Source organism: Helianthus annuus, chromosome 14 (genome assembly GCF_002127325.2).
Source record: "Helianthus annuus cultivar XRQ/B chromosome 14, HanXRQr2.0-SUNRISE, whole genome shotgun sequence".
NCBI lineage: Eukaryota > Viridiplantae > Streptophyta > Magnoliopsida > Asterales > Asteraceae > Helianthus > Helianthus annuus.
The window spans coordinates 52,186,942-52,214,638 of record NC_035446.2 but is presented as its reverse complement, the minus strand read 5'-3'; the positions used below and the strand labels follow the sequence as shown (position 1 = coordinate 52,214,638).

The 27,697-nt window shown below is 36.0% G+C and overlaps 2 protein-coding genes across 9 annotated transcripts; one reads left to right on the top strand and one right to left on the bottom strand.

Moving 5' to 3' along the window:
• Positions 1–444: 444 nt before the first annotated feature.
• Positions 445–14,324, top strand: LOC110908346 (ABC transporter G family member 39). 6 transcript variants are annotated; one of them, XM_035983199.1, is made up of 20 exons: positions 445–695; positions 6,168–6,279; positions 6,347–6,517; positions 6,615–6,818; positions 6,913–7,003; positions 7,094–7,628; positions 7,719–7,994; positions 8,246–8,406; positions 8,570–8,673; positions 9,247–9,412; positions 9,505–9,591; positions 10,552–10,700; positions 10,778–11,110; positions 11,224–11,514; positions 11,586–11,669; positions 11,740–11,873; positions 12,640–12,867; positions 13,032–13,203; positions 13,533–13,787; positions 13,858–14,324. In XM_035983199.1, exons 1-20 carry the CDS (start codon positions 595–597, stop codon positions 14,125–14,127), a joined length of 3,924 nt encoding a protein of 1,307 aa, XP_035839092.1. In that variant the 5' UTR covers positions 445–594; the 3' UTR covers positions 14,128–14,324. The 6 variants fall into 6 exon arrangements, with proteins under 6 accessions (XP_035839092.1, XP_022008969.1, XP_022008968.1 ...); XM_022153277.2 differs by having other exon boundaries at positions 7,094–7,994; positions 10,582–10,700; XM_022153276.2 differs by having other exon boundaries at positions 7,094–7,994; positions 10,567–10,700.
• A 1,647-nt stretch (positions 14,325–15,971) lies between these two features.
• Positions 15,972–18,081, bottom strand: LOC110908347 (tyrosine-protein phosphatase RLPH2). 3 transcript variants are annotated; one of them, XM_035983202.1, is made up of 5 exons: positions 18,067–18,081; positions 16,859–17,375; positions 16,718–16,785; positions 16,425–16,604; positions 15,972–16,301 (listed from the first exon to the last, which is right to left on the bottom strand). In XM_035983202.1, the coding sequence occupies exons 2-5, from the start codon at positions 17,370–17,372 to the stop codon at positions 16,131–16,133; spliced, it is 933 nt and encodes a 310-aa protein (XP_035839095.1). In that variant the 5' UTR covers positions 17,373–17,375; positions 18,067–18,081; the 3' UTR covers positions 15,972–16,130. The 3 variants fall into 3 exon arrangements, with proteins under 3 accessions (XP_035839095.1, XP_035839093.1, XP_035839094.1); XM_035983200.1 differs by lacking the exon at positions 18,067–18,081 and adding an exon at positions 17,945–18,052; XM_035983201.1 differs by lacking the exon at positions 18,067–18,081 and adding an exon at positions 17,973–17,988.
• Positions 18,082–27,697: the final 9,616 nt, after the last annotated feature.

Sequence of the window (27,697 nt, the reverse complement as noted above, 5' to 3'; positions counted from 1 at the left end):
TTCACTCTACCTAACGCTTAATTAGGGGTTTTTTTATATGTCTAAATATGTTTTTTTTAGATTTGTAATCCTTTTTATTTTATTTTTTTTTTTTGTAGGATTTTGTAATTTTTAGGAAATTTTAATAATAATTTTAGGTTTTTTTTATTTTGTGTGTATTTTTATAATAATTGAAAAAAAAATATACACGTGGCCAACCCACGCGGGCTAGCCACGCCCCGCCATACCGACCCAACATACAACTGACCAGTGGTGTCCCTCGAAGTCCACATGTCAACCCATGCCCCAAATTCCCGTCCCACCATACCCCACGGTCTTAAATAAGGAAATATATATATATATATATATTTATTTATTTATTTATTTATTTATTTCCGATTTTGACATGTCCATTCCTTTGATTAAGCTCATGCATGCAGTGTTGTATTTTATATATAACCCAATTCTAAGGGTATAGTTGGTGTGTACGTCTCTGTTTCTCTTGGTTTTCATATTTATCTTTTTATTCTCCTCAGTAGTCATACAAAACTTCCTTCCACCGCCCTGTTACGGTGGCAGTTATGGGTGGAGGGAGGTGTTGAACTGGTCGGTGATATGGCAGCAATTGGTGGCTCCGTGTTGGAGATTAAGCCACAGCATGACTTGGTAGATGATCAACAAAACTTTCTAAAGAGACTAAGAGAAAGGATCGACAGGTGATACTTTATTTTTACTTTCTTTTTATTTTAATTGTTTCAGAAAAAATAAGTATCATGATTTGAATCCAAAATTTTTCCTTGTTAATGGTTTTGTTTTGCTAATTGATAACGATTTAGGTGTAAATTTTTTATTGGTCTCAAAATAATTGTTCGTGTTATTGTTTATTTTTTTTAACGGGCAACAGAATTAATCCTCGGCATCTCGGGACACCTATTGGATCAAACGAATTACTCCGAGAGTAACCCAAGTCCACCACCAATTCTGGGGAAAACCCGGTAGCCCACCCGCTCGTAGGCACGACAGTGTAATTACCGGTAAAACCCGTTTGGCTCAAGGATCGAACCCAAATTTTCTTGGGTCTCCTATCATTGTCCACCAGTGTCTCACTCTGCACCAATTTTCCTCTCATTACTGTTTATAATTTCCGTAAAAAATCGGTTTACTTTACAGATTTGATGGTTGTAAATTTGTAATGTATGTATTCCTTATTTAATTATAATTAGTTACCCTCGTAAGGGTGTCGGGACGTAAGAGGTGATGGATGCGGTGAGAGAGTTTACCGCGCGGGTACACCGCCGCCATCCCCCATACACACATGGTGAACAATGCAAATCAGGGTGGAGTCACCACTTGAAATGCATGCTTTTTTTATAGTTGTTCCTCCAACGGCTCTATAACTGTTAACTTTTAAAACTTAAAAAAAAAATAAATTAATATTTTTTTAATACCTCTCTCACATTTTATTTTCTCACAACTCACACACCATGGATAAAGAAAATAAGCGTGATGCAAAAAAAAAAAAAAAAAAAAAAAAAAGGTTCGGTGTATATCATAAATAAATGCAAACATTTCCTATAAACAAGAGGGGTTGTTAAATTTAGAATTTTAGACTACATATATCATAAATGGAGGGATTTTTTACTTTTTTATTTTTTTCTTTTTTTTGGATGAGCAACGTATCAATGTAGGAGGGAGAGATTATACCATTATGAATCAAACTGTTACTGATTGAAAGCTCACCACGAAGTATGAGGGAATCCTAGTGGTTGTTAACAAAGCTTGAAGTGACCAAATCGTGTGATAAAACGTACGTAATAATTTAGTATGAACTTGCTAATTTTGAATAAAGGTACCCTGTGAAGATTTTTTAATTAGTATTCTATTTTATATGATTTTTGTAAGCGAATTATAATTGTATTTCTTTGGATTGCCTCTACTCACACATTTGAAGTTTAGGTATAAATAAAAGTTTCATTTTTTAGTTAAGTAGTTTTCGTTTGTAATAAGTTTAGGTTATAACATTAATTTCATTAAAATATTTGTTAACTTTGTATAAAATAACTAGAGTTAATTATACAGATAGACCCTGTGGTTTATAGCCAATTTCACATTTGAGTACTAACTTTTTTTAACAGATATGGTTTCAATTTTGTAACACCTTTGTGTACTAACACCAAAATTATCAATATAATGACTAAAATACCCTTCCATTTTTTTTTTAATTTTATCAATGTAATACCTTTGGGTACTAACACGTAATTTTACTTAAGTTTAAATCAGTTTTACAAAATCTATTTTATTTATTTTCATCTTTATTTTATATCTCTTAATTAACAAAAAATCTATTTTTTTTAAATTTTTTTGTAAGTAAATATTTATATATAATTTTTTAAGAAATGATAAATAATTTAGCACGATAGAAGTTGCTCAAAATCTTAAATAATTAAAAATTCAATAGGTATAACAATAGTTGGTAATGTGCAAATAAATTATTATTATTAAGATATTATGTTAAAACTTCGAGTATTACACATGTTTAATATATAAAACTTAGTTTTAATTTTTATAATTTTAAATATACGGGATTAAATAATATAAAACCAATAACAATAATAATAAAAGATTGTATCTCATCGGAACTAAAGTGTTTCCTAAGCACATAGATACAAAAATAAAATAGAGACGTCATGGTTTAATCACACCGTCTCAAAATGTGCCAAGTAATTGATCGTAACAAACAAATCAGATTAGATTATACATTTTTACGATTTTACTACAAAATATATTAAATTAGTTGTAGTTATTTTTAAACAGTTTTTCTCGATTATGCTACACATCTTGATATATTAATTTAACTAATTTTCAGATATTATATTCATGTGTTTTCAAGATTGCTATGAATTTTAATAGATACTTATTATATCATTTGTTTCATTATTTAATTTATATTTTAAAGAGTTTTTATAATTAAAATTATATAAAATGTATTAAAAACTTATAAAAATATTTACTAGTAAGTAAACAAATACATAACACTAAAAAACATTACATAAATCTTAAAAACATTACATAAAATAAAAATACGAAACTAAAAAACAGATAATTTAAATAAAAAATCTAATGATTTTCCACGCCGAGCGGAGCTTGAATTCACGGTGGTGCACATGCCTAAAGCTGATGAGAGCCAGTTGGATGATGTCGTCCTCCCCGAAATCACCACCCTCGAACTCCACGGTGGTGTGGATCATCTTGAATCTTTCGCAATCGAGACGGATTGTCCTAAAACGATATGAGAGGGAATCGACGGTTCGGTTGTTCTCACCCGTATAGGCTTGAAAGTATTATCGGGTTGTCCTCCAAAAAGGACTGCTTGAGCGCCTATCCGGCGTGTGGTGGTTACATATAAATTGAATTTTATTTGTTGTTTATGATATAATTGATCAACTATATACTTTTTTTTTTCTGGAAAAAAAATGATTACATAACTTTGATCATTTCTAAAGTTTTTATTTTTTAACTTGCATATTTGTTCATTTTGTTAAATGCTAAATGAACAAAATGTAGGCAAACCTAACCTCTATCCTTGTGGATAGAGAGGCTGCTTCCAGAGAGACCCCCAGCTTCAAAACAAACGACATGTAAACACGTAGAACTGTAAAAGTAGAAGTAGAAAGTTACCAAATACAAATTAACGGAAGAAAAGTTAAGAAAAGAAGTGGTAACTAACACAGTAAACTTGAAACAAATATATCATACAGAAACCACATATACCCAAGTAAGACCTCTTAAAGTGTCTAAGAAAGTTCACCCTTGAGACCCAAGTAAGATACTACGGTACCCCCCTCTAAAAATCATTAACCTTAATCTTACGCCTCCACGAACTCCTATCATGAACCATGTCCTCAGAGAGGTGCAACTCTAGTAAATCATGTCTAATCCGCTCATCCCAAGTCAACTTGGGTCTGCCTCTACTCCTCCTTCCCTCCACAGTGAGTGTTTCCACTACTCTAACTGACACCGTTGACTGCCTCCTATTCACATGCCCAAACCATCTCAATCTCCCCTATTTTATCTACTTCAAAATAACTATTACCCTTATACAAAGATAAATAGAAACTTTTTATGTAATCTACTTCAAAATAAATAAACAAAAACACAAACCCCCATTCGTCCCACATCGCACACCCCTTTCCAATCTCACACACAAGCACAACACGTTTCTTCTTCTTTGCTCCTCCATGACTACTATCCATCGTAGTCTGCAACAATATTTTTTCGATGACCTGATAATCTAAAAAAAAAAAATTGTGTATTGATTGTGTCTAAGGGGGGTCGGTATGATGTCGGTGAGTGTGATCAGGGAGTTTGTTTGCCGCTGGGTGCAGTGGCGGACCTAGCCCGTTAAATCAGGGGTATCCTAATTTTTTTTTTTACCGTGCAATCATAGAATATTAATAAAAACAACAATAACGAAGGTCGAAGAATGCAGCGTCTAAGTCTGAACGAGAGGCCAGAGCGACGTTTGGTTTTCTTCCAGGTTGCTGCCATACATAGTTGTGTATTTTTTTTTTTTTTTTTGCTAATCTAATCAATTGGCCAGTGTTTCAATCGAGCTTCCTTATTTTTTAAGTTTGAGTTGGTTAGACCACACGGTGTGGAAAGGCTTGAAGATGGGGCATTATGCGACACGTGGACCACGCATCAGAACGGGGTGTGGTTTTAAAACAGACGGTGTGGCCTAGGGCGTGTAAACATGGCTCTTTTCGACACGTGTCATACACCTTTTGTATTATTTTATAATTAAAATTATATAAAATGTATTAAAAACTTATAAAAATATTACTAGTAAGTAAACAAATACATAACACTAAAAAACATTACATAAATTTTAAAAACATTACATAAAATAAAAATACGAAACTAAAAAACAGATAATTAAAATAAAAAATCTAATGATTTTCTACGCCGAGCAGAGCTTGAATTCACGGTGGTGCACATGCCTAAAGCTGATGAGAGCCACTTGGATGATGTCGTCATCCCCGAAATCATCACCCTCGAACTCCACGGTGGTGTGGATCATCTTGAATCTTTCGCAATCGAGACGGATTGTCATAAAATGATACGAGAGGGAGTCGACGGTTCGGTTGTTCTCACCCGTATAGGCTTGAAAGTATTGTCGGGTTGTCCTCCAAAAAGGACTACTTGAGCGCCTGTTCGGTGTGTGATGGCTACATATAATTTGAACTTTATTTGTTGTTTCTGATATAATTGATCAACTATATACTTTTTTTTTCTGGAAAAAAAATGATTACATAACTTTGATCATTTTTAAAGTTTTTATTTTTTATCTTGCATATTTGTTCATTTTGTTAAATGCTAAATGGGTGTTTTTGTTTTGAACATTGAAAAGTTCCAAAAATATTTTTATATTTTGTTAATAATATACATACTTATCATATTATCCGGTCTCAAATTCGGTCAAACCGGTTCGACCGGTTCAACCAGTGAACCAGTAAGACGTCCGGTTCATTATCCGATCCGGTCTTGAAAACATTGCGAAAATCGCACTATGATATGGTAATTATTGAGATAGAAAGTGAATAAAAGGTTGAAAATGGTTGAGTTTTGTAAATGATCGATTTTGAAGTTGTAGAAAAATAGAAAGGAGAAGATAAGATAAGATTGACTAAGATATAATCCCCTTTATATGTGATCATGTCTCTCTATATATCCCTTAAAACCATATTTAAATATTATATTTATCTAATAAACACTATAAAATCAAATACGTGTGTATATATATATACGTGTGTATATATATCTATATATCTATATATATAAAATTCAAAATTCATCCTATAACTTATCAAATTATTATCTTTATAAAATTATTATCTTTAAACTCATACAATCAAACCTCTAAACATTAAATCATCAAAAACCCTAAAGATGGACCCGTAGTAATTCTAAACGCGTGACCCACCACCAGCAATATGGATCCAACAAAATGGTATAGATATTTGTAAAAAAAGAGGTTTTATTGAATCTAACTACACCTCTCCTCCCGCTAGTATAGTATAGTATGAGCAAGTAGATAATAAAAATTGTATGTATGTATGTATGTATGTATGTATGTATGTATGTATGTATGTATGTATGTATATTGATTTGATTTGATTTGATTGTAGGGAGACACCAAAGATCGAAGTAAGATTTAAAAATGTATCAGTGGTAGGAGATGTTAATGTAGGTGACAGGGCTCTTCCATCTCTCTTTAATACCATCTTCAACTCAATTGAGGTACGTTCTTCATGATCATCATCCTATCCTATCCTATTAGAATGTTTTACCTTAGTGTTTATTGTAGAGCCGAGTGATAGGGATCGTCCCTTGTAAGAAGAAGAGAAAGGTGAAAATTCTTGACTCGATTAGCGGCATTGTAAAACCATCAAGGTTGACACTGCTTCTAGGCCCACCTGGTGGAGGCAAGACAACCTTGTTGCTAGCACTAGCAGGAAAGCTTCATCATCATCTTAAAGAAAGTACCTTCACCTTCACATATACAATACTATTGAATTTGGTTTTATAAACAACAACCTATGCTATTATTATATTATTAATTAAGTGTTTCCCAGGTCTCTGGGGATGTTTCATATTGCGGGCACCAACTGTCTGAGTTTATTCCTCAAAGAACTTGTGCTTATATAAGTCCTCATAATCTTCATACCGGGGAGATGACTGTCAGAGAGACATTGGAGTTTTCAGGACGCTGCTTAGGCACAGCCCTCAAACAAACGGATCCAGACACACCCCAGGAAACCACCAACTATATCCTCAAGGTTTATTATTATTACTATTTTAAAACCAACATGTAATATCAAATAAATGCTTTTGTGATGACATTGCTTTGCTGTATAATAATAATAATAATAGATACTTGGGTTGGAAAGATGTGCTGATGCTATGGTTGGTGATCAAATGATAAGAGGGATATCTGGGGGAGAAAAGAAACGTGTTACTACCGGTATGCCCATAGCAATAAGCAAACCTGCTTATTTTCTTAACTCAAATCATATGATTAAAATCAATCTGTTTCTGTTTTCATCATACACAGGAGAGATGTTAGTTGGACCAGCAAGGGTTTTCTTCATGGACCAAATATCATCTGGTTTGGACAGTTCTACCACTTATAATATCATCAAGGTCTTAAGACAAATGGTACATATAATGGATTTAACCATGGTCATATCCCTTTTGCAACCTGATCCCGAGACATACAAACTTTTCGATGATCTCATATTGATGTCCGAAGGCCAGATTGTATATCAAGGTCCTTGCCAAAATGTTGTTGAATTTTTTGAGGGCATGGGTTTCAAGTGCCCTGAAAGGAAGGGGGTGGCTGACTTTCTTCAAGAGGTAACTTCAAGGAAAGATCAACAACAATACTGGTTCAAGCCAGAGCAACCATACACATACATCCCCATCCCTGAGTTTGTGCAGGCTTTCAAATCTTTCCGCATTGGTCAGAAACTTGAAAGCGATATTGCTACTCCTTATGATAAATCCAAAACGCATCCAGATGCACTGGTGAAAGAAAAATATGCAATATCTAACCTTGAGCTTTTGAAGGCCTGTTTCAAAAAGGAGTGGTTGTTAACAAAGCGTAACTCTATGCTTTACATATTTAAAACATTTCAGTTAACGTTTATGTCATTAGTAGCCATGGCCGTGTTCTTTAGGACTAAGATGCACGCCGGAAGGTTGGAAGATGGAGGGAGGTTTTTCGGGTCTCTTTTCTTTGCTCTCCTTATTGTGATGTTTAATGGGATGGCTGAGCTTATATTGACTGTAATCAGGCTTCCGGTGTTCTATAAACATAGAGACTCATTATTCTATCCAGCTTGGGCTTTTGCTATCCCCATTTGGGTACTTAAAATTCCATTGTCTTTCATGGAATCAGGCATATGGGTGATTTTAACATATTATACTATAGGATATGCACCAGATGCCAGCAGGTACCTTTGCTAACAGTTACTCTTTGATATTTTTGAACTTTTTCTTCCTACTTTGGAAATAAGATTATAACTAATACTTATTAAGTATAACCTACAAGGGGTGTAGTGGTAAGCACCTGATTCCCCTCTAGGAGAGGTCTCAGGTTCAATTCTTGCTTCCACTATTTTCCTATCATAACCTCTTGAAGGCCACCTGCCTAGCGTATTTATAAAGTTGGGTTTCATTAAAATGTCAAAGTTTTGTGGTTCAGTTTTATTAAGCAGTTCCTGACCTTCTCTGCAATACATCAAATGGCTCTTTCCCTTTTCCGATTGCTTGCTGCTGTTGCAAGAACAGAGGTTCTTGCAAACACCTTGGGTGCCTTCACCTTGTTGCTGATTTTAGTTCTTGGAGGATTCATAGTGGCCAAGAGTAAGCTTCCTTTTTCAGTTTCTCTTACTGTTTTATTGTTCTGCATGCACCTTTTGATTTTATCTACTACTGTTTTAATGTAGTTGGTTATCCCAAAATATATGTTGAATGTGATAAGTTGTGAAAAGTAAATTTTATGTCTGTTTGTTGGCGATAAAATCAGATGATACGGAACCATGGATGTCGTGGGGATTCTATGCTTCTCCTATGATGTATGCACAGAATGCCTTAGTTGTAAATGAGTTTCTAGCTGATAGATGGAGTGCTGTAAGTACTTTAAATAATACTTCATATCTCTTTCAGCAAATTCTATATTTTCTGCTAAACAGGTTGTGTTCACGGGTTGACGTATCCAACCCAACACAAACCCAAAAATCATGTCAGACATGAATTCAAATACGACACGGATATTCTCGGGTTGACCCGACCCGTTTAACCTTTTTATAATTATTTTTCTTTTACATGTTAGTACTTAAAATATATACAATTTACAACAAAAATACGAATGTGTATAAAACAATTACATTTTCATATGAAAATCTTATGTGATACTCTCATTCAAGTTTTAAATTTTCGCATATAATATTCAACCAATTTAATTAATGACATGAAACACATTCTATAAAAATCTATTACAAAATAAACGGGTTATACGGGTCAACCAGTGAACCCACCGGCGTTACACGAACACGACCCACTTAGCTAAACGGGTTTGAACCTTAACTGACCCAAACCTGTGAATTTCATTACAAAAATCAAAATATGTTTGAAACTAAGAAAATACTCCACTGCAACTTATTCGCAGTCCTACAAGTCATTTCTCATATATTCTTGGTGCAGCCCAACATAGACCCACGAATTAATGCTTCAACAGTTGGGGAGGCCCTTCTCAAATCAAGGAGTTTTTTCACTAAGGATTACTGGTTCTATATTTCTATTGGAGTACTGATTGGCTTCTCATTTCTCTTCAACATATTATTTATTCTAGCACTGACTTTCTTAAATCGTACGTCACCTAATTCTAGTATCTTCTTTTTTGATTTTGTATTTTAGAATTTAAGCTTTTACCTCATGATTCCTTCCTTGAAACCTTTTCAGCCTTTGGTGATTCTAAAACTGCTTTCAGAGATGAAAGTGATGCCACCAGTTTAAACAGTGAACTTAGCCAAAGTGAACTCTATAAAGGTTGGGCCTCTATCCTTTTCATTATGTAAGTTTTGTGGCATAAACTTTTGTCGGTTCTTCAGTGTATTTACGGCTGTAAACAAGCTGAGCTGAGCCAGGTTGGGCTCGGGCTCGAAGTTAAAAGAGCTAGCTTTGCTCGGTTCGTATATTTTAACAAGCTGAAATGTTGAGCTTGAGCTCAGCTCATAAAAAGCTCGAGCCAACTTGTTTATTTCTCAAAATTTGTACCTTTAATTTACACACACACACACACATGTATGTATATATATATATATAGGGGAAAACTAGAATGAAAACCCACTTAAGTCGAAGAAACTTTGGAACCTCTCACTGCACTATCTAAAACAACACATTTAAAAAAAATTAAGGGCATGTAATATAATCCTTTTGAGTGTTTTGAACAAAACATATATATATATATAGGTGTGTGTGTGTGTGTGTGTGTATATATATCAAGCGTCTTGTGGATATTAAAATAAAAAAACTTTCATGTGTTCCATATGTAACAAAACGTTGTTATATGTTACACACTTGTTACATAGGAATTTTATTTATTTATTTAAAAACAAATCCCTTAGGAGCTTTTTTGGTTTTTTTTTTTTTTTTTTGCCAAAAACACTTGGAAATATGTATATTACGTCCCATAGTTTTTTCATAAAAAAATATGTTGTTTTAGATAGCATAACACAAGGTTTCCACGGTTTTCTCAACTAAAGTGGGTTTCCAAATTAACCCTAGACCTACATATATATAATAAAAAACGAGTAATACATATGATATACATATAATGTAGAAACAAGCGAGCTAACCTTGGCTCGGATGTCGAGCGAGCTATTTGAACAACCCTAAGTGTATTCTGTGTACATCACAAAGTAACCAACATGACTAACCATGCTATAAAGGAACACAAGAGTCATGGAAAGTTTGAGCGCATTTATATAAGTGTGTCAATGATTTTAGGTGCCCATATGACAGTGAAAAATACTTCAGGGAAAAATGGGTCAGCTGTTGGCTCAGGTGAGCACATGGAAAGAAGAGGAATGGTTTTGCCATTTACACCCCTTTCTCTTGCTTTCAACCATGTCAATTACAGCATTGATATGCCTGCTGTGAGTCTTCTTTCTAGTGATTCATTGTTAATACCTGATCTGTGAAACTAATATTAAAACTGAACTGTTTTCACCAGGAAATGAGGACAAAAGGGGATGAAGGTGGTCGTCTTGAATTGCTCAAGGATGTAAGTGGTGCATTTAGGCCTGGAATATTAACTGCACTTGTAGGAGTCAGTGGCGCTGGAAAAACAACCTTGATGGATGTTTTAGCTGGACGAAAGACTGGCGGATCTATCCAAGGAAACATTTTTGTGTCTGGTCACCCGAAGAACCAGGCAACATTTGCTCGTGTTAGCGGTTATTGTGAACAAAATGATATTCATTCTCCAAACGTCACTGTTTATGAATCTCTTCTCTATTCTTCTTGGCTCCGTTTATCTTCAGATGTAGATTCAAGGACACGAAAGGTATTTCACTAATCGTCTCAACTGTGATTTTTTTTTTTAAATTTATATTTAGTTTTTAAATTTATTATTAAACTGACTGTTAGCATGTAAAATTGGTTGTTTTTGAATACTAGATGTTTGTAGCAGAATTGATGGAACTGATGGAGCTTAATCCGATAAGGGATGCTTTAGTGGGTATTCCTGGAGTGGATGGTCTCTCAATAGAAGAAAGAAAAAGGCTGACGATAGCTGTTGAGTTGGTTGCAAATCCATCCATCATCTTCTTGGATGAACCCACTACTGGTCTTGATGCTAGAGCTGCTGCTATTGTCATGCGTACTGTAAGAAACACTGTTGACACGGGAAGAACTGTTGTATGCACAATTCACCAACCAAGCATACACATTTTTGAATCATTTGATGAGGTGTGTGTGTGTGTGCCCAACATCTTCTAAATATTCTCTTTTTCATGACATTAATCTTAACTATCTTGCAGTTGATCTTGATGAAAATGGGAGGACAAATTATTTATGCTGGACCTTTAGGGAAACAATCTCACAAACTTTTGGACTACTTTGAAGTGAGTGTTATTTCTACATCTTATTTGAATATTTAGAGTGGTCTTTTTTCTATGATATTTGTTGCTACAGGCTATTACAGGAGTGCCAAAGATTAGGAATGGTTATAATCCTGCCACATGGGTGTTGGAGGTGACATCATCTGCGGCTGAGAGTCAACTTAACATTGACTTTGCTGAGATATATTTCAATTCTTCTCTTTATCAGTAAGTTAAAAGATAATTTCGACTTTTTCTTGGTTTTTTTTTTATTATTAAAGTGATTGATTATTAGTCGTCTGCCAAAAAAAAGATTGAGTAATTGTGAAACTTAGGAAACCCTGTGCACTATAAAACAATAGTTTTAATGATGGCAATGGACTATAGTTACTTTTCGAACCAAATTACCGACTTAACAACTATTTTGTGTGTATTTTCTTATTAGTAATGTACGATATATAAACGTCTAGAGTGCATAATACTAGAGTGGTGGTTCCACTTGACATTGCTAGAGTATATCGAGCTCAGGGTTTAACATATTGAATGGAATACATCAATCAATTCTACCATTTTACAGTACCCTAGCCGTCACCACTTTGTAAAACCCTCCTGTCCTACCACTGTTCATTTCATGTTTACTAATCTTATTTCCCGTTTGAAATGAAGTCCCGATTTCGGTTCCAGATCGTCGAGAATTTTCATTCATTAGCATATCACTTTTCTTTCCGTTTCCGTCAAAGTCTTTCTGCAATATGTTCTTCCTCATGAACAATTCATTGACGATTATGAATTGAAGTTTGCTGGAATTTTGGCAGGCAGAAATTGCGACTTACAAATCAAGGATCGAGATGGAAGCTAGTTTTTACATTATTATTATTATAATTGTTTGTTATTGTTTTCCCTCTGACTGCGGGGGAGTATTGATATTGTAACAACATACATGAATCAATTCAGACATAAGTAATAGTTTTTCTTTTATGTTTGTTGTTGGCAGGGAAAATCAACAAGTAATTAGAGAAGTTAGTACTCCTTCAAATGGTTCCAAAGACCTCTTCTTTCACACGGAATATGCCCAACCGTTTCTTGTACAGTGCAAGGCTTGCTTATGGAAACAACATTGGTCTTATTGGAGAAACCCACAATATAATGTCACTCGATTTGTCACCACCATTGTAATAGCTGCCATATTCGGTGCTGTTTTCTTCAACAAGGGTCAAAAGATGTAAATGCTTTTATATAATTTTGGATAAAAGCATACAACAATGTTTTTGGTCAACTCAGCCCGTACTTGTTATAGACCGTTAGCTTCAGTATTTACATACTATGTGTGGGCTTTTGGATTCTCTAGTTAATTCAAGCTAACTAATTGTGGTTTTTTGCATGCAGACAAAAACAACAAGATCTGCTGAACATGATGGGAGCTTTGTTTGCTGCTGTGGTCTTCCATGGAGCAATCAATCAAAATGCCGTGCAGCCTATTGTTGCTGTTGAAAGAACAGTTTTCTACCGTGAAAGAGCTGCTGGGATGTATTCATCATTACCATATGCTCTTGCCCAGGTAATAATCACAAATAAATAAACTAAAGGCTGCTCTCGCCTAGGCTCCCAGGCCCAGCCCAGCGCAACCGTACTGCCTTGCGCCGGCCTGAAACATCCAAATATGGCTTTGAATATAAGCATTAAAAAGGTCTGTGTGCGTTGCTTAAAAACGCCCTCGCTTTTTAAACGCCTAAGTCTCACCCTTTGCGCCTTGAGTGTGTTCGACTACCTAGATTCATGACATTCCACGTACAAAGGAAACTATTGTAATTTGATTGTATATGGGGTTTTGTTTGTTAAGTTGTAAACATGTAATACGAGTACAAATATACTAATTATGATGTTCAGGTAACAATAGAGTCGCTCTATATCGTGATTCAAACTAGCATCTACACCATCCTTTTGTACCCATTGATCGGATTTGAGTGGACAGCTGCAAAATTTTTATGGTTCTACTTCTATATGTTGATGAGTGTCATCTACTTCACCATGTTTGGCATGATGACCATGTCATTGACACCAAGTCCCCAAATTTCTGCTGTCTTAATCTACTTCTTCCTTTGCCTTTGGAACTTGTTCTCGGGTTTTATCATTCCTAGACCGGTATGTCATCTTTTATTATTAGCTTTAATCGATAAAATACAATTAATTTGACCATCTACTGACTTGGCAGCAAATACCAATATGGAGTAGATGGTGTTACTGGGTTACTCCTCTGAGTTGGACAGTGTATGGTCTCTTAACCAGCCAAGTTGGTCAGCAAGATCTCTCTTTTGAGGTTCCTGGTGCTGGCAATATGACAGTTAAAGAGTTCATCAAAGAGGAGTTTGGGTTTGAGTACGACTTCCTTCCGGTGGTGGCCGCAGCACATATTGGTTGGATCCTTGTGTTTTTCATCGTCTTTGTGTGTGCCATCAAGTACCTTAATTTTCAGCAGCGATGACAGTTGTTCTCTACAATGAAAGTTGTGTTTATTTCAGATTGAAATGGATTAAGAACACCTTACTCAAATTGTTGGATTAAGGGTTTATTATTATTTTTGTATTGTAAAATTATGTTAACAGATTCTCTCTCAAATGGATATTAAATCCTTAGGAAACAATTTGACTAATGAAAGAAAGGTGATTGATTATTTTATTACACTATCGTTTGGGACAAAAATCATTGAACAGGGTTGGGGGTCATGTCTTTCCTTGTGAGCTATAACTGTTCACTTTTTTTTTCCAGACAGAATCTCACTATATTTTCAGGTAATGATGATATACTTACTATGTTGATTGTTGAAAGACGCAACATTGACTCTATAATAGTAGATAAAAGTGCTATAAAATAGGGGAAAATGTCAAGCAGTAGATTATGAAGCCAACATAACATATCTCTGTCCTTGCATTTGCCACCAGTGATATCTGAGTCAACGCATGCATGCATATCGGATATCTGGTATGTTCTGTTAAGAACTGAATTTAGACGAGTTCGAGATTGAATACACAATGGTCCAGCTCAATTAACGCTCGGGAAGCTCAACAGAAAGTTCATTAATGGCGGTTACAAAGAGATTTAAGGGAGAAATTGTTATTATTTCAAAACATGCCCTATACTATTACAATCCTTCCTTTTATACCCTCACACTCCAACTACCCTCTCAACTAACAACTATCTCTCACAACTAACATCCAACTGCCTATCTGACTCAACAAACCTACTATTGATTGACCCGTTGACCATTAGTTCGTATCATATTCTTGGATGTCATGATCCCAAGGAAGGTCAAACTTTGAGGCTCAGTGGTGCACAACATGAAAGTTGATATATTTTTCACTTATTGTTAAGCTAATCCCAAGGAAGGTCAAACCCTGAGCAGCAGGTGAAAGGCATATGTATCCCTGCCACAATTTTTTTACCAGAAAATTGTGAAGCTAATCACAATATTTTATTAGCAAAATGGTTGAAGTAAAACTTAAGTCTAAGGTCGGCACCGAACCAAAAGTACTAATCCTAAAAAACACAAGAAGTGGGTACCAGTACCGAAAGTGCTTGGTACGGTACCGGTATTCTAAGGTGAATCAACCCACAATACCGGTGTACCTTACAAATACAAACCAAAAGTACCGATCCCGTAAAATGCAAAAAGTGGGTGCTGACTTGGTACCAATACCCAGCACCTAATACCAAATGGCAAATGCTAGTCCCTACTTAAGACCCAACCCGCGTACCTAAAACCTGTATCAAACCTACCAATCAACTTTGTCATATACTGATCCATAAAATGAAATGTTTCATCTCCTGGGCAACCTTTCAATCTCAGCCCCTTTTATAGCTACGGCCTATGAATCTGTTAGTTTTAAAAAGTGTGAGTCACACCTGGCCGAGAGGGTTAACAAAGCCAAGGCACACGACGAAAGCACGCTCATCACATACACGAAGTGTGAGGTACTTATATAATATTTATTATACTTGTGACAAGTTTCTAACATCAAGTGCCTAAAATTTAGATAGAAATAACCTCTATATAATATTTAATATATAAACAACCTAAATATCATCTACCTATACAACCTCCTGATGCACAAAATTTGCACATTTACAAAATCTACATGTACGACCTCCTAATGCCCAAAATCTACACAATAACAAGAGGTGTACGCCCGTCACCTCACACCATGGGAAGCGATGCCTCTCTCACTTGAGTGCGCTCAGGTAAGATTTTAGAGGAGACTTTAGCCTTGTGAAGAGATCCACACATGATTTTATTCATGCCATAAAAAAAATTAAAAAAAAATAAAAAAAAAACCTTGCAAGATAACAAGTGCATTGACTATGAAAACGTGGAAGGGATGATAGTTTTGAAAGCATAACAATTGCAGCAATCAACCCAACCCAGGAATGGTGAGGGTAAAAAACAAAACATATGAATATATAAAAAGTAGATGGAAAGTATTTATGTTTTCAGCAATTGTGTGTATCAGTGTCACGGACAATAGTCTTTGAAGGCAGAACAATTGCAGCCACCGGATTTTGTGGGAGTCCACCGCCTTGGTCAATAATCAGCCTAAGACCATCCACATGAAGCTTTCCATGGTGACCGCTCACCACAATCGTCCCGGTTTTTCTCAGTTCCTGTTTTTTACAAACAACTGAATTGATTATATCCTGACTATGATAGAAGCTTGGTCATTTAGATTCGGGGGCACTAACATATATGTATGTATAAGCGTAAACATCACATAGGACTTATAATACCTCGGGGATGTCCCAAACACTCTTTCTGCCGCTGAGAGGCTCCACCTTAGGAATCCTTGTATCCTTGGCTTTCAAATATTTAATCTGCTCTTCAACATCTTTCCCTCTCTCCAAACCTCCATGAACCGCTATCAATTTACAAAATTCCACTCCTTTCTCTGTATCTATGCCCACATTATCCTAAATAACCATTAGATTAGATTAGATTGGGTTATAAACCATTATCTCTCATGGGGTTTGGAACCAATTCAATTTGCTTTGGTCTTTGTTTGAAAGCAAAAAGGATTGATTACCTCTTCATGGATCCACACCAAATTAGAAAGAAACTTCTTGTGTTCATCAGGAACGGCTTTCATCAGTTCTGCAAAAATATCAACAACACTTCGATACTAATTTCATGTTTAGAAAGCAAAGCAAAGGCTAGTGAAAGCAACCAGGGGATCCATGGGGAAGGCCATAAGATTGAAAGGTGGTTCCAGCATCATAAATAGAACCCTGATACTCGGTCCCCTTTACCGCATTAAATCTGACAGTAATCTTGCCAGCCCACCTCCTCCCCTGCAAATGCATATTCTCGTAGCCATACCCCTTATACCACCCTTCTCTCTCTTCGCTTGCCTCAAACTCCGCCCAGGTATCCCGAAACTCGGAGCCGTCGGGGGGCGGCGGGATGGCCCCCACGAAGGCAGCGAAGGCAAAGTCGTGGTTTCCGGCGAGGAAGACGTGGGATTGGTTCGGGTATTTCGAGGGAAGGTCGATTAGGAAATCCAGGACTTTGCGAGTGTCGGGGCCGCGGTCGCAGTAATCCCCCAGGAAGATGATGCGTGCGTTCTCGAAATCTGAGGCTGGGATTACCCTTTCAAGATTCGACCACAGATTTTGGAGCTTCGTCATGTATCCATGGATGTCGCCTATGCATATCACAACCCTGCTGCTGTTTTTAGACATGTTCTGCAAAATGGGTGGTGGTAGCATCAACTACAGGTTATATCCTTGTTACGTCTTCGCATCTAGATTTTTTTTTCTTTTTAGAGTAATATGCACGGATAGCCCATGTGGTTTTGCAAAATAACACCTATAGTCCTCAACTTTTATAAATTACACCGGTGCTCCCTGTGGTTTGACAGTTTGTTACTCGAATAGTCCCTAGAGTGGATGTCCGTTAGTTTTCTCCGTTAAGTGGTTGTGAAATGACAAAATTACCCTTCATCTTCACTCTGTAAAAACAAAACAACCCCACCCACAACCCCCCCCCCCTCTCTTTGTTTCCCCCACCATTAACCACCAACCACCACCCCCACATTTCTCTCTCGAAAGCGGTGCACACTTGCGACAGGAAGAAATTAATACCATGGGGTTGAAAGCGTGTTTTAATAAAATTAATTAGAAAACCAATGGATGTTCGTTGCCTCTGCATACAAAATTTCCATCTCCAATCTCCAAATTAACTTTAGAAAGTAAGAACATAAATAGAAAAACATTAAATAACAAAATTGAATAGCATCTAAAACCTAATTTACCAATTGAATTGAAGACGACGAACTAGACCTGAAGGCAGCGAAGATTCTTTGAAGTTTTGTTGCTTGAGAGAGAAAGGTGGGGTTGTTAATTTACCAATTGAATTGAAGACAACAAACTAGACCTGAAGGCAGCAAAGAATCTTTGAAGTTTTGATGCTCAAGAGAGAAAGGTGAGGGGTGGGGCCTGCAAAGCCGGCTCATTAGGGAGTAAAGTCAAGCTGCTTTAGGCCTTACTCTTTTCAAAGGGCCTCCATTAGTAGCTTTGTTTTTCATGTATGTTAATTTGGGCTTTTCATTTTGGAATTGCTGAAAAATGCGACCAGTACAGCTGGTGTTGTTATTCTTAATTTCTCTTTTTTTTCATTAAACATTTAAAATAACTAGTTTTTGCCCCGCCCGTGTTGCGGGGCAAAAAGCCGAATAATTGTCTCATAACATTAAGATGTATGTCTGTGTTTCGGTTACTTGTACATACTACTCATAACACGGTCACAAAAAAAGTTACGTCGACTCAACCAATTAATGAGCATATGTTGGGCAGCCGTATGACACAAATAAAAATTACACTGAGTCAACAAATCAAAACAAAGCAAAACATTACAATAGTTTTGTAAAAATAAAAAAGAAACTAAAATGATAACATGGTTATATTACATTGGGGACAAAATCGTAATTTAACAGAAAAAAACTAAAGCGATGACGAAGCTGTAAATTTGAACTGAGTGCAAAATTGTAATTTGGCTAGGAGGAAAAAAAATAAAAGCAATAGTAAAGCTATAAATTTAAAATGGGACAAAATCGTAATTTGATAAAAAAAAATTGTGGGTGGCATGTGACCGCCCCACTCAACCAATTCTAGCACAATACTATTGCTGCCACCGATTTTGTTATAGTAGATAATATGTAAATATCTTCAAATTTTAATGTTATATATATTACTGTTCAATGTCTTCAAAATTTAATATACTAGTTTTTGCTCCGCTCGCGTTGCGGGGCAATAAGCCGAATATTTTAACATGTATGTCTGTACAGAGGGCAAAATCATAACTATATTTTGAACTGGAGGCGAAATTATAATTTTAAACTGAGAGCAAAATCATAATTTTGAGCTAGGGGGAAAACATAATTTTATTTTGAACTGTGGGCAAAAACGTAATTTTGAGCTGAGGGCAGAATCGTAATTTTGAGCTAGAGGAAAAAACATCATTTTTTTTTGAACTGGGGGCAAAAACGTAATTTTAAACGGAGGGCGAAACCGTAATTTTAAACTGGGAACAAAATTAAAAATGAGTTTTCGAACCGATGGCAAAAGTGTAATTTTGAGCTAGGGGCAAAATTATAATTTATTTTGAGCTGGGGGCAAAAACGAAATTTTAAACGAAGCACGAAAGCATAATTTTAAACTGGCAATAAAATTAAAGAAAAAATGGGTTGGTCCAATAGGGAAGTGCCAGGCAAGCTGCCTGGCACTATTCCCTCAACTTGAAAATACTTGAACTGTGAGCAAAAACATAATTTTGAGATGAGGGCAGAATCGTAATTTTGGCTAGAGGGAAAAACAACATTTTATTTGAGCTGGGACAAAAACGTAAATTTAAACGGAGGGCGAAACCGTAATTTTAAACTGGGAACAAAATTAAAAATGAGTTTTTGACCCTAGGGCAAAAGCGTAATTTTGAGCTAGGAGCAAAAGTATAATTTTAATTTGAGCTGGGAGCAAAAACGTAATTTTAAACGAAGGATGAAAGCGTAATTTTAAACTGGGAATAAAATTAAATTAAAAATATGTTGGTCCAATAGGGAAGTGCCAGGCAATAAGCCAAATATTTCTCTCTCACAACATGTATATCTGTACAGAGGGCAAAATCATAATTAAATTTTTAACTGGAGACGAAATCATAATTTTAAACTGAGAGCAAAATCATAATTTTGAGCTAGAGGGGAAAACATAATTTTATTTTGAACTGTGGACAAAAACGTAATTTTGAGCTAAGGGCATAATCGTAATTTTGAGCTAGAGGAAAAAACAACATTTTATTTTTAACTGGGGGCAAGAACGTAATTTTAAACGGGGGGGCGAAACCGTAATTTTAAATTGGGAACAAAATTAAAAATGAGTTTTTGAACCGAGGGCAAAAGCGTAATTTTGAGCTAAGGCAAAATTATAATTTTATTTTGAGCTGGGGGCAAAAACGTAATTTTAAACGAAGGATGAAAGCGTAATTTTAAACTGGAAATTAAATTAAATTAAAAATGAGTTGGTCCAATAAGAAAGTGACAGACATCTAATAATTTTGAGCCAGGGGAAAACATAATGTTATTTTAAACTGTGGATAAAAAAGTAATTCTGAGCTGAGGGCAGAAGCGTAATTTTGAGCTAGAGGGGAAAACAACATTTTATTTTGAACTAGGGGCAAAATCGTAATTTTAAACGTAGGGCGAAACCGTAATTTTAAACTGGGAACAAAATTAAAAATGAGTTTTTGACCCGAGGGCAAAAGCGTAATTTTGAGCTAGGGGCAAAATTATAATTTTATTTTGAGCTGTGGGGCGAAAACGTAATTTTAAACGAAGGACGAAAAAGTAATTTTAAACTGGGAATAAAATTAAATTAAAAATAGGTTGGTCCAATAGGGAAGTGCCAGGCAAGTTGCCTGGCACTATTCCCTCAACTTATAAATGTATATGTAGGTAATAGATAAATAGGTAAATATCTTCAAATTTTAATTATATATATATATATATATATATATATATATATATTACTGTTTAATGTCTTCAAAATTTAATATATAGGTAAATTCTATTCCATATAATCAGTTAAAAAGTAACAATTTTCCGTATGTATTGTTGCTATGTTTTTCGATTTATAATTGTGTTGGTGTTACCACCACCAGAGCACCTGAATATGGTACCTGAGTTTTTTCCATCTAAAAGGTATTTTAATAGATTTTATCATGTCATAGTTAAACATCAGTTGATTTAGTTAAGGTTATAACTCATGACTAATTCCTCATTAAGGTTTTTGGAAATGCAAAAGGGGTTGTGACAATCATTGAATTGAATTTTTATATATTTGGAAATCTGCTTCGTTGCTATTAGGAAAATTAAGTTAAAGCCTTCAATTTGGGAAGAAATTAGATCATTCGATGAGTCAGAAAGTATTATTACGCGAATGTATAATCTAACTTATTAGTCATAATTTCATTATAGTTTCCTTAATCATATAAAAAACGTGCATCATATTCCCATGTGTTAGGAGCGTATGCAATTTTTTATTTTTTCAAAAAGGGCCCCGAATTTAAAATCCGCTTTAGGCCTCCAAAAAGGTTGAGACGGCCCTGGGTGGGGGTTGGTGAATAATGGTGGGAGGAAACAGAGTAAAAGGTGGGGGTGGGTGGGTGGGGTTGGGGTGGGTTGTTTTGTTTTTACAAGTGGAGAAGATGAAGGGTAATTTTGTTATTTCACATCCACTTAATGGAGAAAACTAACGAAAATCCACTCCAGGGACTATCCGAGTAACAAATTGTCAAACCACAGGGAGCACCGGTGTAATTTCCAAAAGTTGGGGCTATACGTGTTATTTTGCAAAACCACAGGGACTATCAATGCATTTTACTCTTCTTTTTAAGACGAAACTACAATTTTACCCCATGTTATTGGGTGCGATACCCTTACCCCTACTAATTATTGTCTTGCTCCCAGCTAATCTCATTTGCATCGATCTTAGGGAACTGGGAGTGGTTCGTGATGACACCTTCATCACACGTGAAACCCAATTGCACACCGCCGCCACCACCTCCCATAACGCGTGAAACTTTCAACGCGTGGAAAGGATCACGCGTGGAAAAATGAAAATGACTGATTGGATTTTGACCGTTTGGGCAAATTATGAACGTTGGGGCTTTTATTTTTTTTGAAGGTTTTTATACAAATCCACAAACTATTCCCCCCACTCATTTCAAAAAATAAAAAAATTCTCCATTTCATTTAAAAAATTCTCCAAGTCAATCTAAATAATTTTACAACACACATGGAAGGTTCAAGCAAGAGAGGTGCGGGTTCGAAAAAAAGAGGTTCGGGTACGAAGAAAAATCCCATAAGACCCAAGGTTCGAGCGAATCTTGGTGAGCCGACGCGCTTTAGGTTGCAAGACGAACCCGACCAAGTCCAACATTTTCAAACCCAACAATATCCACCCTTTCAAACCCAACAATATCCACCATTTCTATCTCAAACGTATCAAAACCAACCGTTCGTTCCACCGTTTCAACCTCACCAATTTCAATCCAAATCGTTTCCACACTTTCAAACCCAACCCCACCAACTCGACCCACTACTAGAATATAACACCCTCATCCGTCAATTTGCACATGCGTATCGTGAACCACAACCAAGTCTCGACGACGATGAAGATGATGATTACGTTCAAGAAGAAGAAGAAGAAGAAGAAGAAAAGAAAGAAGAGGAAGAAGAAGAAAACGATGACGTTCAAGAAGTTGTCCCGTCATCCGTTCGGAAAATTTGGACGAGTGAGGAGGAGGTCGCCTTGGTGAAGGCGTACTTGCACATCTCCGAAAACAAGAAACATGCTGTAACACCTCAAAAATTTACGTCCTATAATGTACTAACACGTGTCATAAGCTTGAACGTGTTAATGAATACTATAGAAGGACTAAAGTTGACAAACATAGAAAGTATGTGAATTTAAGTGTTCAAAATGTCAACAAGGGATAAATATACTTTACAGTAACCCTACATGATGCTCGTACCTTCAAACGAATGAATCATGGACCATACGGAATTAAAGTGGAAGAAAGTGAGAGATTTTAAACTACAGGGGTTAAATGTGTCAACATGTTTAAGTTATACCTCTGAGTGACCTTTTAGCAAACCCGAAGCTTTGTATCGATTAACTATGCTCACTAGAATACATGACAAAAATTTCATAAGGTTTTGTTATCGTATAAGAAAGTTATGATCAAATTCGTATACGAGGGGTTAAAAGCGTCAACGATGAAGTTTATGACTTTTCGGGTGACAATACAGTTAACCGAGGACTTAACAAAGTGGGTATATATCTTGAAGCCCTTATAAATCAAATTGGAGGGTTCATAGTGCAATAAATCATGTCAAAACAATGTTATGAAGAGCCAAGGACCAAAGCCTAAAAATCAAAAGTTTGGATTTGATCAGAAGGGGCATCGCGCGACGCGAGGGACCCTGGAGGGGGGGGGCTACGCGTGGCACGAGGGGCCATCTGATCCGCAAAATTCGGCTAATGTCTGCTAAGTGTATTGTAACCGACTTAGAAGGATATTTTCCTCAGCATGGGCGACCCCTAATCATTCCTAGGCACTTAGGGACACTTGTTGATGATCAATGATCAGTTGTAGCCTTGGTTGTCAACAATCTATGAGGTTTTGAACACTATAAAAGGCCCTCATGTGCAACATTTTGTTCACACCACACTTCTGCATTTGTGAAGACTTCTGAAGCTCCAAAGCAGACCCAAGTCATCCCTAGTCGTGCATAGGACTTTGGTAAGCACCCTTGACCTTCCTTACTTGAGTTTTTCATAGTTTATAGCTTAGAAGTCAAACCGTCGTAATTAACGGTTGACTTAACGATTAATCACTAATGGTCCAGTGATTAGTCGAATCAAAGGTAGTTATATGTTGGTAATTATGTGGGCATTAAACCCTTAAAAGGGCACCATCTGATTCCCACTCTAGCTGGTTCAAATGTCGGGTCAAAGTTGTTTAGAAAAAGTCAACAGAACCTTAATTTTTGGATTAACGCATAATTAACAATGTAGAAGGCTTGTAACCTATTTTATCACTCATATAACTTGATAATAAGTTTAAGAACTGGTCTAAGCTTGTTTGATCCGACAATTTTCTGTTTAGACCCGGTTCGGAACCGAAAGTCGCAAAACTTTGACTTTTGCTTTGACTTCAGTTCTAACCCGTTTTAGTAGAATTTAGAATGCCTTAGGACTTCCCAAGGACCAGGTTACATGATAGTATAACCCTCTGTGACTGGTTCGTTGTTTGTCCGAGTCGTTTGCACATTTCCGTTAAATGCTTAAAAGTTGACCATAATGCCCTTTTGGTCATAAAACGAGAATTTTGGGAATGTGAGAGAGCAAAAATCTTAGTTACTGATTTCTAAACATGTCCCTAAAAATTTCATGTCAATTCGAGGTCTAGAATAGGAGTTATGCTAAATAGCGCAATTAAGAAACTTTTATTAATTAAACGGCGCAATTAGCATAAAGCCTATCTAAACCCAAATTTCGACACCAAACCTTTTACACACTAATGTAATATAATATCTTAAGATTTTTAAAGATTTTTAATTATTTTTAACCTGCTCATAACCTAAGGTTATGGCATTGATTCAGTAAATACCGATTATACCCCTTTTCGGACATAAAATGAGTTCTACAAAGTATTTTGACACGAATCCAGTTGCTACTGATTTTAAATAATAAATAAAGTATTTTGAACTTTATAACCTGATCAGAAAACTCAGATTTCCTGTATAACCCGGAAATCGCTTAAAACGACTTTATACGCGTATTAAACGCATAGTTTGAGTTTAAAACCATTTTGTCAAGTAAGGCTTCTTGCCTACTGATATAGCTTGTTAAAATAAGTGGTTTTACTAATTACTTCAGACCCGAACATCAGAAGTATAAATAATCTCTTTTATAATCTTTAAAATGACCAAAATACCCCTACAGGGCGTATTATGGGATTAAACTCGTTATGGGCATAATGGAAGGTATCCTACTGATATCACAACATATTTAGAGCATATTGACTCAGGAAACCTGTGTAAGACTCTTACGGTTACCCGTTACGCCATTTACGCGTTCGGTGCGGTTTATGTAACTAGTTTACATAAATTAGCCGAAACGGGTCAAACCTTGTCATTTTTATCTCAAAATCGAGAATGTGATTGGATTACCCATATTAAACAAGTCTTCAAACTTGTTGGGCCTAAATCACATTTTATTCCGGTCTTCGCTTAATCGTGCGTTCGAACCGTATCTTTCGTTAAAACTAACCGGTCTAAGTTTAGGCTTAATTAAAGACCCGTTAGGATTCTAATAGGTTATTATTAAACCTTCGTTCCAGAATAGGAGACCCGGTAAAAGCTACTTGCACTTGCTGTTTGTGAATTATACTTGCAAAGGTAAATACTTTTAACTTATTTCCCTATACGGGCTTGGGGTACGGTATATAGAATACCGCTTGGTCCAGCATCGAATCTTTAATCGAATAGAGATTAAATCATTGATATGCTTTGTTTTGAAATGTTTTGTTTGCTTAAAGCCTTTGGGGGGTTAATGACCATGTCCCGGATATCCCTGGCATCATCTTACGAGATGGCCACGACCTAAGCACGGGGTGTAGGCGTACACCCGACAGCTGCATATGAAAAAAAAATGGTATCCCACTTAAGGATTAACCTTGTGGGCATTATACATGTGGTGTGTCTATTAGTCTTTAACCCGGTCTACGGAACGGGCTACTGAACGCATAAGAAACATGTAATTCGTTTACAAGTATTATATTAAAATAATGATCCCAAGTTATAAAAGTTTGTGCCACGTGCATTCAAATCAATTTTATTAAACCTTTTTCAAAAGTGTCGGTTGAATGTATTTACCAGTGTAAACTGACGTATTTTCCCAAAAAGGTTAAGTGCAGGTACTATGCGAACTAGGCTGGCTTTCTCCTAGCATCCACAATAAGTCTCACAAGCTTGGATGTCAACTGTTGAACAATATTTCCTATTTATTTTTGATCCCCCTGTGGATTATTTTCAACTGTTTGTGATACATGATATTACAATAACATTCGGTTGAAATATATCTATCTTTTGCTTCTGCTGTGCATTTAAATATTGTGTTGTTTGACTGTAATGTTACCAACTACGTCACGATAGTCCCCCACCGGGCCCACCGGTGAGACGTGAGAAAATCGGGGTGTGACACATGCCAACGAGCAAACAAAGGAAATGTTTTGGAGACGAGTCATTGATCATTTTAGCCAACTTCCCGGTTCAACGGAACGAAACATGGACCAAATGACGTCGAAATGGACGGATTTGAACGGGAAAATTAGTAAGTTCAACGGTTGTTTATTCAAAAGGTACGTTTGTTTATAAAGTTTAAAACTGTTTTTTTTATTTTAAAAACTGAATTCTTTAAAAAAAATAGAAAACTGTTATTTAAAAAAAACAGAAACTATTTTATAAAAAAAATCAGAAAACTGTTATTTAAAAAAAAATAGAAACTGTTTAAAAAACAGAAAATTGTTATTTTTATAAAAAAAACCAAAAACTGTTATTTAAAAAAACAGAAAACTGTTATTTAAAAAAAACAGAAACTATTTTATAAAATAATTCAGAAAACAATTATTTTTTTAAGAAACTGAAAACTGATATTTAAAAAAAACAGAAACTTGTTTATGAAAATAGAAAACTGTTATTTAAAAAAAAACAGAAAACGGTTATTTAAAAAAAACTGTTATTTATTTTTTAAATAACTTTTCATATTTTTTGTAGAACCGAAATCCACAAAGTGGAGCGAGCGAGGCGACTATCATGCAACAAGCCACCGAAGAGTATTGCCGTCTCTACCATAAGAGGAGTTTTCCACACATGGTGGCATGGGAGGTTGCGAGACGTCACCCGAAGTGGGTACCGGTTAATTTGGTCGACATGGGTGGGCCTACGGCTCCAAAAAAGGAGGTCCGAAAAGATCAAAGACCTTCGATTCGGGGAACTACACGACTTTCGCGTCGGATAACTTGCCTCAAATGAATTTAAACGACGACCCCCTTGATGAACCCAATCAACCCGTTGACGACCCCGTTGAAGAAGATACACCTACAAGGCCGCGCCGCAAGAAAAGTGGTGAATCGTCAAGCAAAGGAAAGGAAGTGGTGGCGGAGTCGATCTTCAGAATCGAAGAGGCGAAATTGGCGCAAATTAGCGACTCCAAACAAAGAAAAGAAAAACTTGTGTCCATAAAACTTGAACGCGAGCACGCGTACATGGGACACTTGAAAACGGTAGAAAGACAAAATGATTTAAAAATATTGTGTGAGCCGCACGCACATCTCGACGAACCGTTTAAGTCGGTCGTAATTCAACAAAAGCACGAGATTTGCGAAAGGTGGGGTTGGGAGATGCTTAGTTGTTTTTTTTTTGCTATGTAATTTATGTTTTAATTTTAATGAAATTTATCATTTTAGTGTATTATTGTTAATTTCTAATTTAAAAAAAATTAAAAAAAAATTGTGAGTGATGGAATTCCATCACTAGTGATGACCACCGCCACTAAAAAATGTTTGTGAGTGATAGAATAATGGCTGATGACAGGGCGGGACTTGATTGGATGTTTGTGAGTGATAGAATTTTTGCAAGTGATACCACCCTCACTCCCCTTAGACCTTGCTGTTAAATGACACTACAATTCTGTTAGTTGAGATGCGAAATGACAAATTTTCCCTTTCTTTTTACACACATGTTTTTTTTTTGGGTAAAGGGTTACCCCGGTAAATTTTATAAATAACCAATAAGAACAAAGCATGTGCCTGACATAGCACACGCAACTAGCCCCGGCATACCAAGACTAGGCAACAAGAAAACAAGACCAACATCAACGTACAACCAAAAGACGACACACAGCCCAAAACACTACCAATAAAACAAACAATTACTACCAAACGGACA

Bases quoted from the DNA above. Each gene is read 5' to 3' on its own strand.
- LOC110908346 (XM_022153275.2), top strand. From the start codon at position 595: ATGGCAGCAATTGGTGGCTCCGTGTTGGAGATTAAGCCACAGCATGAC. The intron at 12,868-13,031 runs GTAAATGCTTTT...TTTTGCATGCAG, and splicing joins TTCAACAAGGGTCAAAAGAT to ACAAAAACAACAAGATCTGC. The intron at 13,204-13,532 runs GTAATAATCACA...TATGATGTTCAG, and splicing joins TACCATATGCTCTTGCCCAG to GTAACAATAGAGTCGCTCTA.
- LOC110908347 (XM_035983202.1), bottom strand. From the start codon at position 17,372: ATGTCTAAAAACAGCAGCAGGGTTGTGATATGCATAGGCGACATCCAT. The intron at 16,786-16,858 runs GTTGCTTTCACT...ATATTTTTGCAG, and splicing joins CCTTCCCCATGGATCCCCTG to AACTGATGAAAGCCGTTCCT. The intron at 16,605-16,717 runs GTAATCAATCCT...ATGGTTATTTAG, and splicing joins TGGTGTGGATCCATGAAGAG to GATAATGTGGGCATAGATAC.